The sequence below is a fragment of the Apis dorsata genome, unplaced genomic scaffold, assembly GCF_000469605.1.
Source record: "Apis dorsata unplaced genomic scaffold, Apis dorsata 1.3 scaffold_396, whole genome shotgun sequence".
In the NCBI taxonomy this organism is placed as follows: Eukaryota; Metazoa; Arthropoda; class Insecta; order Hymenoptera; family Apidae; genus Apis; species Apis dorsata.
The window spans coordinates 57,014-70,229 of NW_006263655.1; the positions used below are offsets into that span (position 1 = coordinate 57,014).

Sequence of the window (13,216 nt, forward strand, 5' to 3'; positions counted from 1 at the left end):
CAAAATTTGTATAATAACGAATCCCTCGTTACAGGGATGCAAATTGGGTCCTCGACAACAGATCAACCAAGCGTCCTCGTATTTGGATCTTTCCCCTCTTTACGGGAGTTCCGAAGACGTAGCGAAAGCTCTCCGATCCGGCAAAGGAGGTTTGCTTAATACGCAAAGGAAGAACTTGCCCATGCCTTCGCCCAAGTACGAAAGTTGCAGAACCGCGAACAAAGCTTTCCCGTGTTTTCTTAGCGGGGATTCGCGGGTAAACGAGAATCCCGGTCTCACTCTGATGCATGTACTTTTTCTACGTGAACATAACCGAGTCGCTACTGCCCTGGGACAACTGAATCCCCACTGGGAAGATGAGAGACTCTACCAGGAAGCAAGAAGGATCGTTATCGCGGAAATGGAGCATATAACTTATAACGAGTTTCTACCCGTTGTTCTCGGCGAAACAACTCTCGACAAGTACGTATTTCTCTTATTCGCTTTATAATTAATTTAACAATTTCAATCGTTCGATAGATCGAAATATAGCGAAATTTGTATTTAATTCTATTAACAATTTGTCATTTCGTTTTAATTATTAATTAAAACGTTAATTTATTTTTATTTTATTTGATTTTATTTAATTTATGTAAATTCTTTTTTTTTTTTTTATAATATCGAAAGATACCAATTACGCTTAACGCATCGAGGCTATTTTCGAAACTACGACAGTCGAACGGATGCGACACTTTCGAACGCTGTCGCGTCTGCTGGACTCTTCTTCATTGCCACGTTGACCCCAAAAACCCTCGACCTAGTTGACTCGCGATCGGCGTCAAAGTCTGGAGAAAGGTCCTTACTATCGGCCTTCTACGCTCCGCAAGAGTTCTATGAAGCTGGTGCTATTGATCGCTTGATCGTCGGCGCTACAGGTCAGTTGAAATTATATGTAAATATAATTTCAATAAAAAATTTCCTTAAACTCGCATTTTATAACAGAGTATATGTAGAAAATATATTTAGATAGTATTATGCATTTCGTATTTAACTTGAAGATATTAATGCCACAAAATGCCATTAGTTCAAATAAATCATTTGATTTTAGAATCGCTTGTACAAATATTTGCAAATATTAAATTTTTATTGCAATCTTTCAAATCTTATAACAATTATAGAATGTAATAGTCAATGTTCTCGCGAGTCTTCTAAAAGTCTTTAAATTCATAGATTATTAATTTTAGAATTATTTTATAACATTCAAATTCGAATATCTGGATTTGTATTTCTTTGTATTTTTATTATTCGAATATAAAGTAATTATTATTAGAAAAAACAAAAAAATAGATTAATTCATTTTTTATTAAAAAATAGTATTTGAAAGATAAATGATTTATTAAAAATATACGTGGAATTTAGATAAAATTTTTTTAAATATTATTACGCTAACATAGTATCCCATGAGAACTTGGTTTTAATGACAATCTAGGATGCAAGATTTAATTTTCGCGACAGCGGGACATTCTAGGAAGCCATTGCCACCGGGACTGAATGAAATCCTTTTGGAAAGATATTTTCATGATGGAAAAAGCAACGATATCGCCGTGGATTATGCTGCACAAATCATACAACAAGGAAGAGATCACGGTTTACCACCTTATGTTAGATGGCGATCATTTTGCAATTTACCTCATATTATTAGTTTCGAAAATCTTAGAGGTACAATGTCTAAAAATACTATAGACAGACTTCGAAAAGTTTATAAGTAAGTGAATAATAATTGCTAATTATAGATTTTATTTTTTATAATATTGATATAAAATTGAACCATTACAAAAATGCTTAATTTTTTTAAACCTGAATATTTCGATTTATAGTTTTATATTTTGATTTTATAATTTATTTTATTAATAAGTTGTATTATATTATTTTATTTGCATTTTTTTTTAATTAACAGAAAAGTAGAAGATATAGATTTAGTAACAGCATTGCTTTCGGAAGCACCGTTATCCGATTCAGTTTTAGGACCAACATTTCTTTGTTTATTGGGTCGTACTTTCCGAAATATTCGTTTTGGTAAGTATTATCGATCCATTTTTAATTATAAAAATTTAATTATAAAAGTAAAACTATATCACATCGATATTATATAGAGTGATATATTATTATATAGATTATTATTCATAGAAATAGTGTTTATAGATATAGAAATGTGGAATCCTTTTGAAAGATCGATTCTATAGACACAAATGAAATAAATGAAATAATTAATATACAAAAATATAAATTAAAAATTATTTTTCAAATTATAAATGAATTTAATTTTACTATTATCATTCCATATCTAATGCAAGATTAAATTGTTTATAACTTGAAAAATAATCTCTAATAGATATTTTTTGTTTATTTCAATATTTATAATTGATGCTATATAATTTACTAATTTATTAATTTATTAATTTTGTTGATTAGTATATTATTTTATTGATTATAATATTATAATATAGGTGACAGATATTGGTATGAAAATGCAAACAGCCCAGGATCATTTACTTTAAATCAATTAGATGAAATCCGAAAAATCACAATGACACAAATTTTATGCTACAATGGTGAAAGACTGAGTTTGATACAACCAAGAGCATTTCTTTTAAGAGATCGATTTTTGTAAGTTAAATATTTTATATGAATAAATATTTAAAATATTATTTATCATAGATAAAAAATAAATGATTTAAATTTTCAGAAATGAACTAATAAATTGTACAATACACACAAGTGGATCTCCAAATCTTTTACTTTGGAAAGAAAATAATTCATAATTTTTTGCTATTTATAATTGTAGATAACAAATTTTATTTAATTATTATTAATAAAAAGTACTATCAATTATGTCAATCGATATTGTTCCTTGCATAGAAGGTTTTATATAATTTATTTTTTTTTTCTTATTAAAAAACTAAATTACAATTTTTTTCAATTGAAAATTCTAACAATTAATAAATATAAATGAAATATAGTTTGTAAGAACTATTTACTCAATTATATCAATATGTTCTTTTGTATAAGTTTGTATTTAATATTTTTCATATTTGTAATATATATATGACAAAAGTAATTGTATTTAAAAATGTATCATTTAACAGAACACAAATACCTATTTTTTTTTGTATATAAGTTTTTAACATTAAATGTCTTTATATTTTTTAATTGATAGATTAGTAAATAATAATTACTAAAAAATTATATAAAATTAAAATTATATAACATTCAGACATTATAAAAATATCATAAAAATATAAATAGTTATGAATTGAACTCCATAATAGTATTATGAAAGTAAAATAATTTAAAATTATGAATTTATTAATTTCAGAGAGATTATTTAATGAAATAAATGATATAATATCTTTATTTTATATATATATATATATTCCTCTAAATTTAATTTATTCTCACAAACTATAATTAATGATATTAGTATATAGTATAGTAGATATAGATATAATATATATTATAACATGATATTATATAATACAATTTATTATTTTCTATTACTTAAAATTTGTGCATCAAAATTAAAATTATTAATATAAAAAAATTATTTATTTAGCAATATTATTTAGCTAAATAAAAAGCAATAATAAAAAAAATTGTTTTAACTAATTAACAGTTAAAACAAAATAACAAAGCAATTGATTGTAATGAAATTTTTTCATTTATAGAAAATCTTCATATTTCATGAAGATTATTATTTATTCAGTATGAATAAATAATAAATACATATTAACTTTTCTATTTTCCGTTATTAAAATACTTTAAATAACTTAATTTAAATAAAATAATATTTTTTATACTTGATTACAAATTATTGATATAAAAATCTATTTATTTAGCAAAATTATCTAACTAAATATAAAAAACAATAATAAAAAAAATTGTTTTAACTAATTAACGATTAAAATGGAATAACAAAGCAATTGGTTGTAATGAAATTTTTTCATTTATAGAAAATCTTCATATTTCATGAAGATTATTACTTATTCAGTATGAATAACTTTTCTATTTTCCGTTATTAAAATATTTTAAATAACTTAATTTAAATAAAATAATATTTTTCATACCTGATTACATTCCTTGTAAATATTGAATAAATTATTATTTTATAATTTTGAATTATGTAATACCGTTATTTTTTTACATCACTTTTTAAATTCCGGAAGTACTCGTAATATCTTTGCAACATTTTCATGTACAATCTTAATCTTTGAACAACTATATTTTTTGATTCATATAATAAATAGATAATATTATTTTATATTAGAATAACATATAATTAAAATTATTATATAGACTATTTATTTCATTTTTTTGATTTTAATTTTTTATTATTTATCCGATTAATGATTACGACATCTATATTCTAGTAGAATATTCGGGATAGATAATTCTCGATTTCTCGAGTAACTAAGAGCAGGAAGGCCATGCAATACAGTGATTCGTGTATCCATTAAGAACTGAATTCCCATTGGTTAAATAATATTATCTTTATTGGTTGGTGAAATAGAAGGAGTTCTATTGCGCGCATGGTGTGCGCATTATTAGTCTCTGTGAAGGTTGCATCACTACACGTGAAGTTAGAGTATTCGCGTCTTTTTTTAAGTTTTTCATAAATTTAAGCGATAAAAACGTATAAAATCAAGATGCTGACTGCTGCAAGATTATTAACTCGTAGTTGTAGCAATATAACCTGCGATATTACTAGAAAACAACAATTTAGCACAATTCTTAAAAATGTAAGTTCCGATGGCGATTCGTACGACACGCCGTTTCAATTTCATTTATCGAACATTTTTTCTTTCTATTTATTTTCTACAATGTTAATATTAATTGATTATATTATAAGAATAAGTTTATTATAATATATTTATTTTTATTTCGTTAACACTTTGTTATTTAAATATTCTTTCTATTAAAACTTAAACATTACCGGCACGTGATCTTCAATATAATATTTATATATTTTAAATTGATTGCAAAAAGATGTAATATATTTGATAATTATTATATTTGTATCTATTTTATTACTCTATGATACTATTATTATAGTAGATTTTTTTTCATGTTATAATTAACTATTATAGTCTATTATAGTATATTACAGTATATTAAATACAACAATCTGAATATAAATTTAATATTTTTCAGGTTGTAGCTCCTACTTTGAACATGCCCCAACGATTTACAGATTTGCAACAATACAGATACAAGTAAATTAATTAAAATAATTAAATCATGTTATAATAAGTTTATATATTTAAATTAATTATATATTTAATTATATATCTTACTATTAATGTAATATAAATTATCTTGTTAAATTATGTTTGAAAGTAAATGTATTATTTATTCAGATCCGAAGGTGTAAAAGGAGCAGTCATTGGTATTGATCTGGGAACAACATTTTCATGTGTAGCAGTTATGGAAGGAAAACAACCTAAAGTTATAGAAAATGCAGAAGGATCACGAACGACTCCATCTTATGTAGCATTTAGTAAAGGTTAGAAACTATATTATATATTATATATTTTACATTATGTTACATAATTAGGAAATTTTTTTCTGTATGTATTAAATAATGATCACAAAAGAATAAATGATAAATCTTTCTGTATTGTTATAATTTTTCTATATTTTAAATATAATTTTTTTATTTTTTTAAATTTTTTTATTAAGATAATTGTTTCTAAATCAGGAAGTATATTTTCTAAATCATATATATATATATATAAATAATATTGTATGCAAAAAAAATTATGAAAATGAATTCACTAAAATGGATTCAGAAGTGATTTTTATTTATTATTTTTTTTTTATTAATTTTTTAGAAGGAGAACGTTTAGTTGGTATGCCAGCTAAACGACAAGCAGTTACTAATTCATCAAATACATTTTATGCTACAAAACGACTAATTGGACGAAGATTTGATGATCCTGAAGTAAAAAAAGATATGTATGTACTTTATGCTCATATATATTAATAAATAAAATATTCCTCTTTTAAGTAAATTTATTAATTTGTTTATTTATTAATTTTAGGAAAAGTGTATCTTACAAAATTGTCCGTGCCTCTAATGGAGATGCATGGGTACAAGGAGGCGATAGTAAAATGTATTCTCCTAGTCAAATTGGTGCATTTGTACTCATGAAAATGAAAGAAACAGCAGAATCATATTTAAATACATCAGTAAAAAATGCCGTAATTACTGTTCCTGCATACTTTAATGATTCTCAAAGACAAGCTACCAAGGATGCTGGTCAAATTGCTGGACTTAATGTGCTTAGAGTAATTAATGAACCAACAGCAGCTGCTCTTGCATATGGCATGGACAAAACAGAAGATAGAATGTAAGAATTTCAATATTTTTAATTTTATAAAATTTTATAAATTAAATATATTAATCTATTTATGAAATACATAAAAAAAAATGATGCTATTATTTTTCGTCTCTTAGAGTTATATATTATATATGCTGAAATTATTTACTGATTAATTTAATAATATTTTTGAATATCATTTAATAAAAGAAGCATATATTATATAGATGATATATATTTCAGTATTGCAGTGTATGATTTAGGAGGCGGTACTTTTGATATTTCAATTTTGGAAATTCAGAAAGGAGTTTTTGAGGTTAAATCTACAAATGGGGATACTTTCTTAGGAGGAGAAGATTTTGATAATGCATTGGTTAATCACCTTGTATCAGAATTTAAAAAAGATGTATGTATAGTGCAATAATTCATGTTATTTATATATGTATCATATATATTTTTATAATATTATTATATATGATATTTCAATACTATTTTTATTTCCTTGTATAGCAAGGTATAGATGTAACTAAAGATGCAATGGCCATGCAACGATTGAAGGAAGCTGCTGAAAAAGCAAAGATTGAATTGTCTAGTTCTTTGCAAACTGATATAAATTTACCTTATTTAACTATGGATTCTAGTGGACCGAAACATTTAAATCTTAAGCTTTCAAGAAGTAAATTTGAAAACCTTGTTGCTGATTTAATTAAACGTACTATTCAGCCATGTCAAAAGGCACTTTCTGATGCTGAAGTAACGAGATCTGATATTGGTGAAGTATTATTGGTTGGTGGTATGACAAGAGTACCAAAAGTTCAACAAACTGTGCAAGAAATTTTTGGTCGACAACCATCAAAGGCTGTAAATCCTGATGAAGCTGTAGCTGTAGGTGCTGCAGTTCAAGGTGGTGTTCTTGCTGGAGATGTTACAGATGTTCTTCTTTTGGATGTTACACCTTTGTCACTTGGTATACATTTACTATTTTTTTATATTTTTAATTAAAATTATTTCTAAATTGTGATGATTATTAGAACTAATCTTCTCTCTGATTAAAATGAAGACTATAATTTACTGAATTTTTATAAATATTTATTCTCTTAAATATATTAGAAAGAAATTTTAGATAAAAGAAATTTTTGAAATTTAATATTTAAATTTTTTAGGAATTGAAACATTGGGTGGAGTATTCACACGATTAATTTCTCGGAATACAACTATTCCTACCAAAAAAAGTCAAGTATTTTCTACAGCTGCTGATGGTCAGACTCAAGTAGAAATTAAAGTACATCAGGGTGAACGGGAAATGGCTAGCGATAATAAACTTTTAGGACAATTTACTCTTGTTGGAATTCCACCTGCACCTAGAGGTGTGCCACAAATAGAAGTCACATTTGATATTGATGCTAATGGTATTGTTCATGTGTCTGCTAGAGATAAAGGAACTGGAAAAGAACAACAAAGTATGTAAATATATTGTAAATTAATTACAATATATTTTTTAGTTTAGAAATAGATTAATATAATTTATATATACATTAACAAAATTGATTTAATTTATTTTATTTTAAATTTCTATTTATAGTTGTTATTCAATCAAGTGGCGGTCTTAGTAAAGATGAAATTGAAAATATGGTGAAAAATGCAGAACAATATGCTAAACAAGATAAAATAAAAAAAGAAAGAGTTGAAGCTGTGAATCAAGCTGAAGGAATTATTCACGATACGGAATCTAAATTAGAAGAATTTAAAGCACAATTACCACAAGATGAAGTAAGCATATGTATAATGCATTATTATATAAAATCATTATTCTATCATATATATATCATATATCATATATTCTATGATATTTACAGCATAGTAATTTGATTTCATTATCATAATATTATTTATATAATTATTTATAGTGTGACAAACTCAGAGATTTGGTTGGGAAAATGCGAGGAACATTAGCTAAAAAAGATGACACGGAACCAGAAGAAATTAAAAGACAAACAAACGAATTACAACAAGCGAGTCTTAAATTATTCGAAATGGCATATAAGAAAGTATGTAATTTATTAAAATTAATTTGAAATTTTAATAACATTATTATATAAGTATTTTATTAATTTATTTTATTATATATAGATGGCTGCAGAACGAGAAGGACAAAGCCAAAGTCAAAGTCAACAACAAGAAGAGAAACCTGAAAAGAAAGAAGAGAAGAATTAATTATTTTTTTATTGTATAACAAGGAATTTCTAACAAAGAGAAATCCCGAAGTGTAACCCTAACTTTTTGATGAGCCTTTATATAATAATACATCAAAAAAACTGAAGTTAAATGATATTTGATTTTGAAAGGAAATAATTTTTTAGATTTTAGTAATGGTACTGCATAGTGTAGCAACAGTTGTTAAGTGCTTGCTTATGTATAAGTGAATCTCTTTTTATAAATGAAGTCTTACTTTATATGTCAGGAATATTCTCTCTGTTTCTTTCTCTCTTTTTTCTTCTCTTTAATATTAAATATTTCATAAACTATTAAACAGATTAACTTCCATAAAATTAGTTATCATTAGTTTTAGTTTTTAAGTTCTACCTCTGTGTAATGGCTCATAAAAAATGAAAGTAACACTTCGGAACTTCTACTTGTAAAGAGTGGCATGCTAATGTTGCAATCGCCCAAGCGTTGGCATTTTAATCTGTGTTGTGCTGCGACAAGGATTGCTACACATTTTTTGTTATCAATTGATTAAAAGACTATTTAAGAAAGAAAGCGTTAGCACATAGCGAATTTGATTTAAATTAAATAAATATATCCGAACAAAAACAGTTAACAAATAGTAAGTAATATGTACATTAATTTAAAAAATCACGAATTTTCGCATAAATTATATTTTTTCTGATCATAATAATTTGTTTACTTTAAATATGTTCAAATTAAGTATGAAATTACGAAAATCACAATATATATAAGCATATTTCCTGTATTTTGACAAAAAACTACGTTTTAACTGATTCGTATGTTCAGGTGACACAATTGATTAAATAATAAAAACGTTATATTGTTTTGTTTAATGGAAATGTGTAATGAATAATTTTGTATATAATTACTAGAAATTTTCATATTTTTCTACAGAAGAATAATTTCGCGAATGAATTAATTTTTTTTATATCTAATAAATAATTTAATAATTATCCAAAAATAATAATATAATGTTAATAATAATTAGAATATATTTAATAATTATCCAAAGATAACAAATATAATTTCTACACGTACGGGATACAAAATAAATTTAATATTTAATGAAACTTTGCGATCCATATTTTGAATAGATTACGTAAAAAATCGAAATGTTTAATCTCTTTTATAAATTAGGATGAATGCAAGAATTATATTCAATTCAATAAAAAAAAATTGAGTTTACATCTAAGTTAAGATTTTAAAAATAATTTTTTTGACATATTTCATAAATATATATATATTAAATTTATTCATTTTTTTACTATTACGAATAGTAGATAAATTCATGTGAATTGAATTATTCGTAAATTAATAGATTATGTAAAAAAGAATAAAATTAAAGAGATAAAATTGTCTCTTGATCATATTATTTATTAAAGTATAAATAGAAAAGAGAAATAAAAGACTATAAAATATAAATAAAGAAACCAAGAATGAGAGAATAAAAATTCGAGAATCAATGCCATTTTTAGCATGCTATAAATAAAACTAAATAGAATAATTAAAGAACTATAAATAACTAAAGAACTAAAGATTAAAGACAAGATAAGATAATTGACAGTATCAAATGCTAAAAATATTTTTTCAAAAAGAATTAAGTAAGAATTAAGGATCAACAAATTTAAAATATTTTTAGTAAAATGATTTTTAGAGGGATTTTTAGTATTCAAGAAATGGCGGTGAAATTACTCTATTTTTAATCATTTTCTGCTATTTATTTCTTATCTATTTAGTTTTATTCTCAGTACAATACTTTAGAAATGATAATTTCCATATTTTTAGTCTATTTCTGTTCTTTTCCTACTATTTGTTCTCGCGTAATCACAAACAAGGAATATTAATTAAACATACTTTCATTTTCTTTTTTCAAAAGAATACACAATATATTTAATCTTTAATATATAAAATATAGATATATAATGCATTTTTAGAACAATAACTATGCAAAATATAGAGTATAAAACTCTGCGAGATTATTATTTTATTCTAGCCAATTGCGGAATTCATTGATGTTACGAGATTGGTTAGAATTAAATCGTAAATTATGGTAGTACAAAATGAATCTAAAATAAGATTTTAATATAAATAGAATCTAATTTAAAATTTATTGAAATTTTTATTATTTGTAAAAAACGTATCAAGAAATTATTAAAAAAAAAAATTATTAATCATAAAAAAAAATATCGATAATTTCGATTACGATAGCTATCGATATACTATCGACATTTTTCCATCTGTAATGGGGGGCTTAACAGGTTTGAAGAGATAAAATTAAGATTATAGATCAATTGTGGAAATAGATTTTCATTTTTATCGGTTTACGATATTTCGTGGAAATAAAAAATGACGGAAAGTTCTGATGAAAGCTCAGAAGAATCAAGCTGGGTATTATACAGAGATCGTGAGGAATGGAGAGATGTAGTTCCTGTGCCTCAAGATGATGGTCCTAATCCTATTGTTTCAATTGCTTATTCTTTGAAATGTAAGTTATTTATTCAATTTTATTGATAATTCATTATATTCAGATATATATAAGATTTATAATTATATCTTATTAGTACTAATACTCTTATCATAATGCATTATTTCACACATAACCTTACATACTTAATAGATAAATATTTATGTAGATATTAAAGAATTTAAGTAGGCATATACATATATATATTTATATATATAATATGTATATAGTGTATTTTATTATTTCAATTATTTTAAAATACTTTTAAGTTATAATTATACATTTATTTCATAATTAATTCATTCTATTTATTTATAAGCTATCATAAACATAAAATAAAAAATATTATATTTAAATTAAAAAAATTTTTTTTATATAATAAATACTTTAATATTTACAAACTATATTATCTTTATTTAATATTTCTTTAATATAATATTTCAATTTTACTAAAATTTTATTATCATTTTAAGTTAGGGACACATATGACTATTTCCGAGCTATTCTAAAATCTGGTGAAAAGTCAGAACGTGCATTAGCTTTAACAGAAGATTGTATCTATCTTAATCCAGCAAATTATACCGTATGGCAATATAGAAGAGAAATACTTAAAGCTCTTGGAAAAGAATTAAGAGATGAATTAAAATCTACTAATATTCTCACAGAATATAATTCTAAAAATTATCAAGTGTGGCATCATAGGAAACTTATTGTTGAATGGCTCCAAGATGCTAGTGGAGAATTAGAGTTTACAGAAAATATTTTGAAAATTGATGCAAAAAATTATCATGTTTGGCAGCATCGTCAATGGTGTATAAAAACATTTAAGTTAGTATAATCTTCTATTATACCTGTTATTTATATTATTATATATATTATAATTTTATTTACAAATTTATATGATAAATATTAATAATAAATATATATTCAGTTTATTTGAGAAAGAGTTGGAATATACAGAACATTTATTGAATGAAGATATTCGCAATAATTCTGCTTGGAATCAGCGTTATTTTGTAATAAATAACACAACCAAGTTTGAACAAAATATAATTGACAGAGAAATTGACTTTGCCCTGGATAAAATAGAATTAGTTAAAGGCAATGAAAGTGCTTGGAATTACCTTCGAGGGTACTGTTGGTGATTATTTATGCAATTTATGACTATAAAATATATAATTAAATTAATGATATTATGAATTATATTTTAGTATTTTGATGCATGATAGTAATGGTTTGGCCTATAATGAAAAAGTAAGACAAAAATGTGAGGAATTGTATCATGCTGGTTGTCGTGTTAATCATTTACTAGCCTGTATTATAGACATTTGTCAAGAGAAACCAATATCAGATGAGTCATCTAATTCAATATTTCATATTGACAATGCTCTTAAGGTATTGCTTCATCTAATTGAATGTATATTTATAACTTTATGTTCAGAATTATATTTTTTAATTATATTTTTAGCTATGTAAAGAATTATCTGAAAAACATGATCCAATAAGAAGAAGATATTGGGATTTTGTTGGTCAACAATTAATGGAAAAAAAGAAGTCAGAGTCTATAAAAACGTAGTTTATTCTACATTTTTATAAAAACATAATTTGAATTGATATTATAATCCACATATGAGGAACTGTGTATTATATATTTCTATGTTGAAATGATGATAAATATATCAATATAAAATATATTGATATAAATATAGATATGAAATGTATTGTTTATAAGATTTGATAATGCATTTTAGTCAATATTATTAATTAACAGATCACCTTATAAATAAAAGTTAGTAACTGGACAAATTTTATAAGATATATACAAAAAAATTCATAATACTTTATGCAATATTTTTAAGTGTAATAAAAAATAAAATAAGTTGTATAATTATCAATGGAAAAAAATAAAATGGTGAAGACTTTTACAAAGTATAGTTTCTCTTTATCTCTTTCTATTGTTAGTTTCTTATTTTTAGAAGGTAAATTAATACAAAAGAATATATAACAATTAACATTGATTATCTATTTATTTATAAAATAGTTACATACTTTGAAGTATAATACAATAACTAATTACGATAATCATATTAATATATGCATAGGCCTTGTGGTAACTAAGATAATTATGAACGCAGCGTTCCAAACGATGATTTTACCACCAAAAATA

General features: G+C 24.0%; 3 protein-coding genes across 5 annotated transcripts in view; all 3 read left to right on the forward strand.

Annotated features, from left to right (window-relative positions):
- LOC102679502 (peroxidasin-like) overlaps positions 1 to 3,289 on the forward strand; it is a 6,738-nt gene extending 3,449 nt beyond the window's left edge. Inside the window, exons 3-8 of one of the 2 annotated variants that reach the window (XM_006619152.1) lie at positions 35 to 462; positions 667 to 914; positions 1,495 to 1,744; positions 1,937 to 2,055; positions 2,487 to 2,646; positions 2,726 to 3,289. In XM_006619152.1, coding sequence (XP_006619215.1) covers positions 35 to 462; positions 667 to 914; positions 1,495 to 1,744; positions 1,937 to 2,055; positions 2,487 to 2,646; positions 2,726 to 2,801 — 1,281 coding nt within the window. In that variant the 3' untranslated portion in view covers positions 2,802 to 3,289. The remainder of the gene's footprint in view (positions 1 to 34; positions 463 to 666; positions 915 to 1,494; positions 1,745 to 1,936; positions 2,056 to 2,486; positions 2,647 to 2,725) is intronic. The other variant, XM_031512164.1, reaches the window with a different exon arrangement.
- A 1,165-nt stretch (positions 3,290 to 4,454) lies between these two features.
- Positions 4,455 to 9,450, forward strand: LOC102680057 (heat shock 70 kDa protein cognate 5). Its single transcript, XM_006619155.2, has 11 exons — positions 4,455 to 4,775; positions 5,188 to 5,249; positions 5,394 to 5,539; positions 5,868 to 5,991; positions 6,078 to 6,386; positions 6,600 to 6,762; positions 6,867 to 7,323; positions 7,520 to 7,816; positions 7,939 to 8,126; positions 8,264 to 8,404; positions 8,487 to 9,450. The coding sequence occupies exons 1-11, from the start codon at positions 4,683 to 4,685 to the stop codon at positions 8,568 to 8,570; spliced, it is 2,064 nt and encodes a 687-aa protein (XP_006619218.1). The 5' UTR covers positions 4,455 to 4,682; the 3' UTR covers positions 8,571 to 9,450.
- Positions 9,451 to 10,774: 1,324 nt separating this feature from the next.
- LOC102680180 (protein farnesyltransferase/geranylgeranyltransferase type-1 subunit alpha) lies at positions 10,775 to 12,981 on the forward strand. Of its 2 annotated transcripts, none has more exons than XM_006619157.2 (5): positions 10,775 to 11,070; positions 11,523 to 11,877; positions 11,981 to 12,181; positions 12,261 to 12,444; positions 12,518 to 12,981. In XM_006619157.2, exons 1-5 carry the CDS (start codon positions 10,932 to 10,934, stop codon positions 12,623 to 12,625), a joined length of 987 nt encoding a protein of 328 aa, XP_006619220.1. In that variant the 5' UTR covers positions 10,775 to 10,931; the 3' UTR covers positions 12,626 to 12,981. The 2 variants fall into 2 exon arrangements, with proteins under 2 accessions (XP_006619220.1, XP_031368020.1); XM_031512160.1 differs by having other exon boundaries at positions 10,796 to 11,070; positions 11,527 to 11,877.
- The last annotated feature ends 235 nt before the right edge of the window (positions 12,982 to 13,216 follow it).

Bases quoted from the DNA above. Each gene is read 5' to 3' on its own strand.
- LOC102680057 (XM_006619155.2), top strand. From the start codon at position 4,683: ATGCTGACTGCTGCAAGATTATTAACTCGTAGTTGTAGCAATATAACC. The intron at 4,776-5,187 runs GTAAGTTCCGAT...AATATTTTTCAG, and splicing joins TTAGCACAATTCTTAAAAAT to GTTGTAGCTCCTACTTTGAA. The intron at 6,763-6,866 runs GTATGTATAGTG...TTCCTTGTATAG, and splicing joins TATCAGAATTTAAAAAAGAT to CAAGGTATAGATGTAACTAA.
- LOC102680180 (XM_006619157.2), top strand. From the start codon at position 10,932: ATGACGGAAAGTTCTGATGAAAGCTCAGAAGAATCAAGCTGGGTATTA. The intron at 11,071-11,522 runs GTAAGTTATTTA...TATCATTTTAAG, and splicing joins AATTGCTTATTCTTTGAAAT to TTAGGGACACATATGACTAT. The intron at 11,878-11,980 runs GTTAGTATAATC...ATATATATTCAG, and splicing joins TGGTGTATAAAAACATTTAA to TTTATTTGAGAAAGAGTTGG.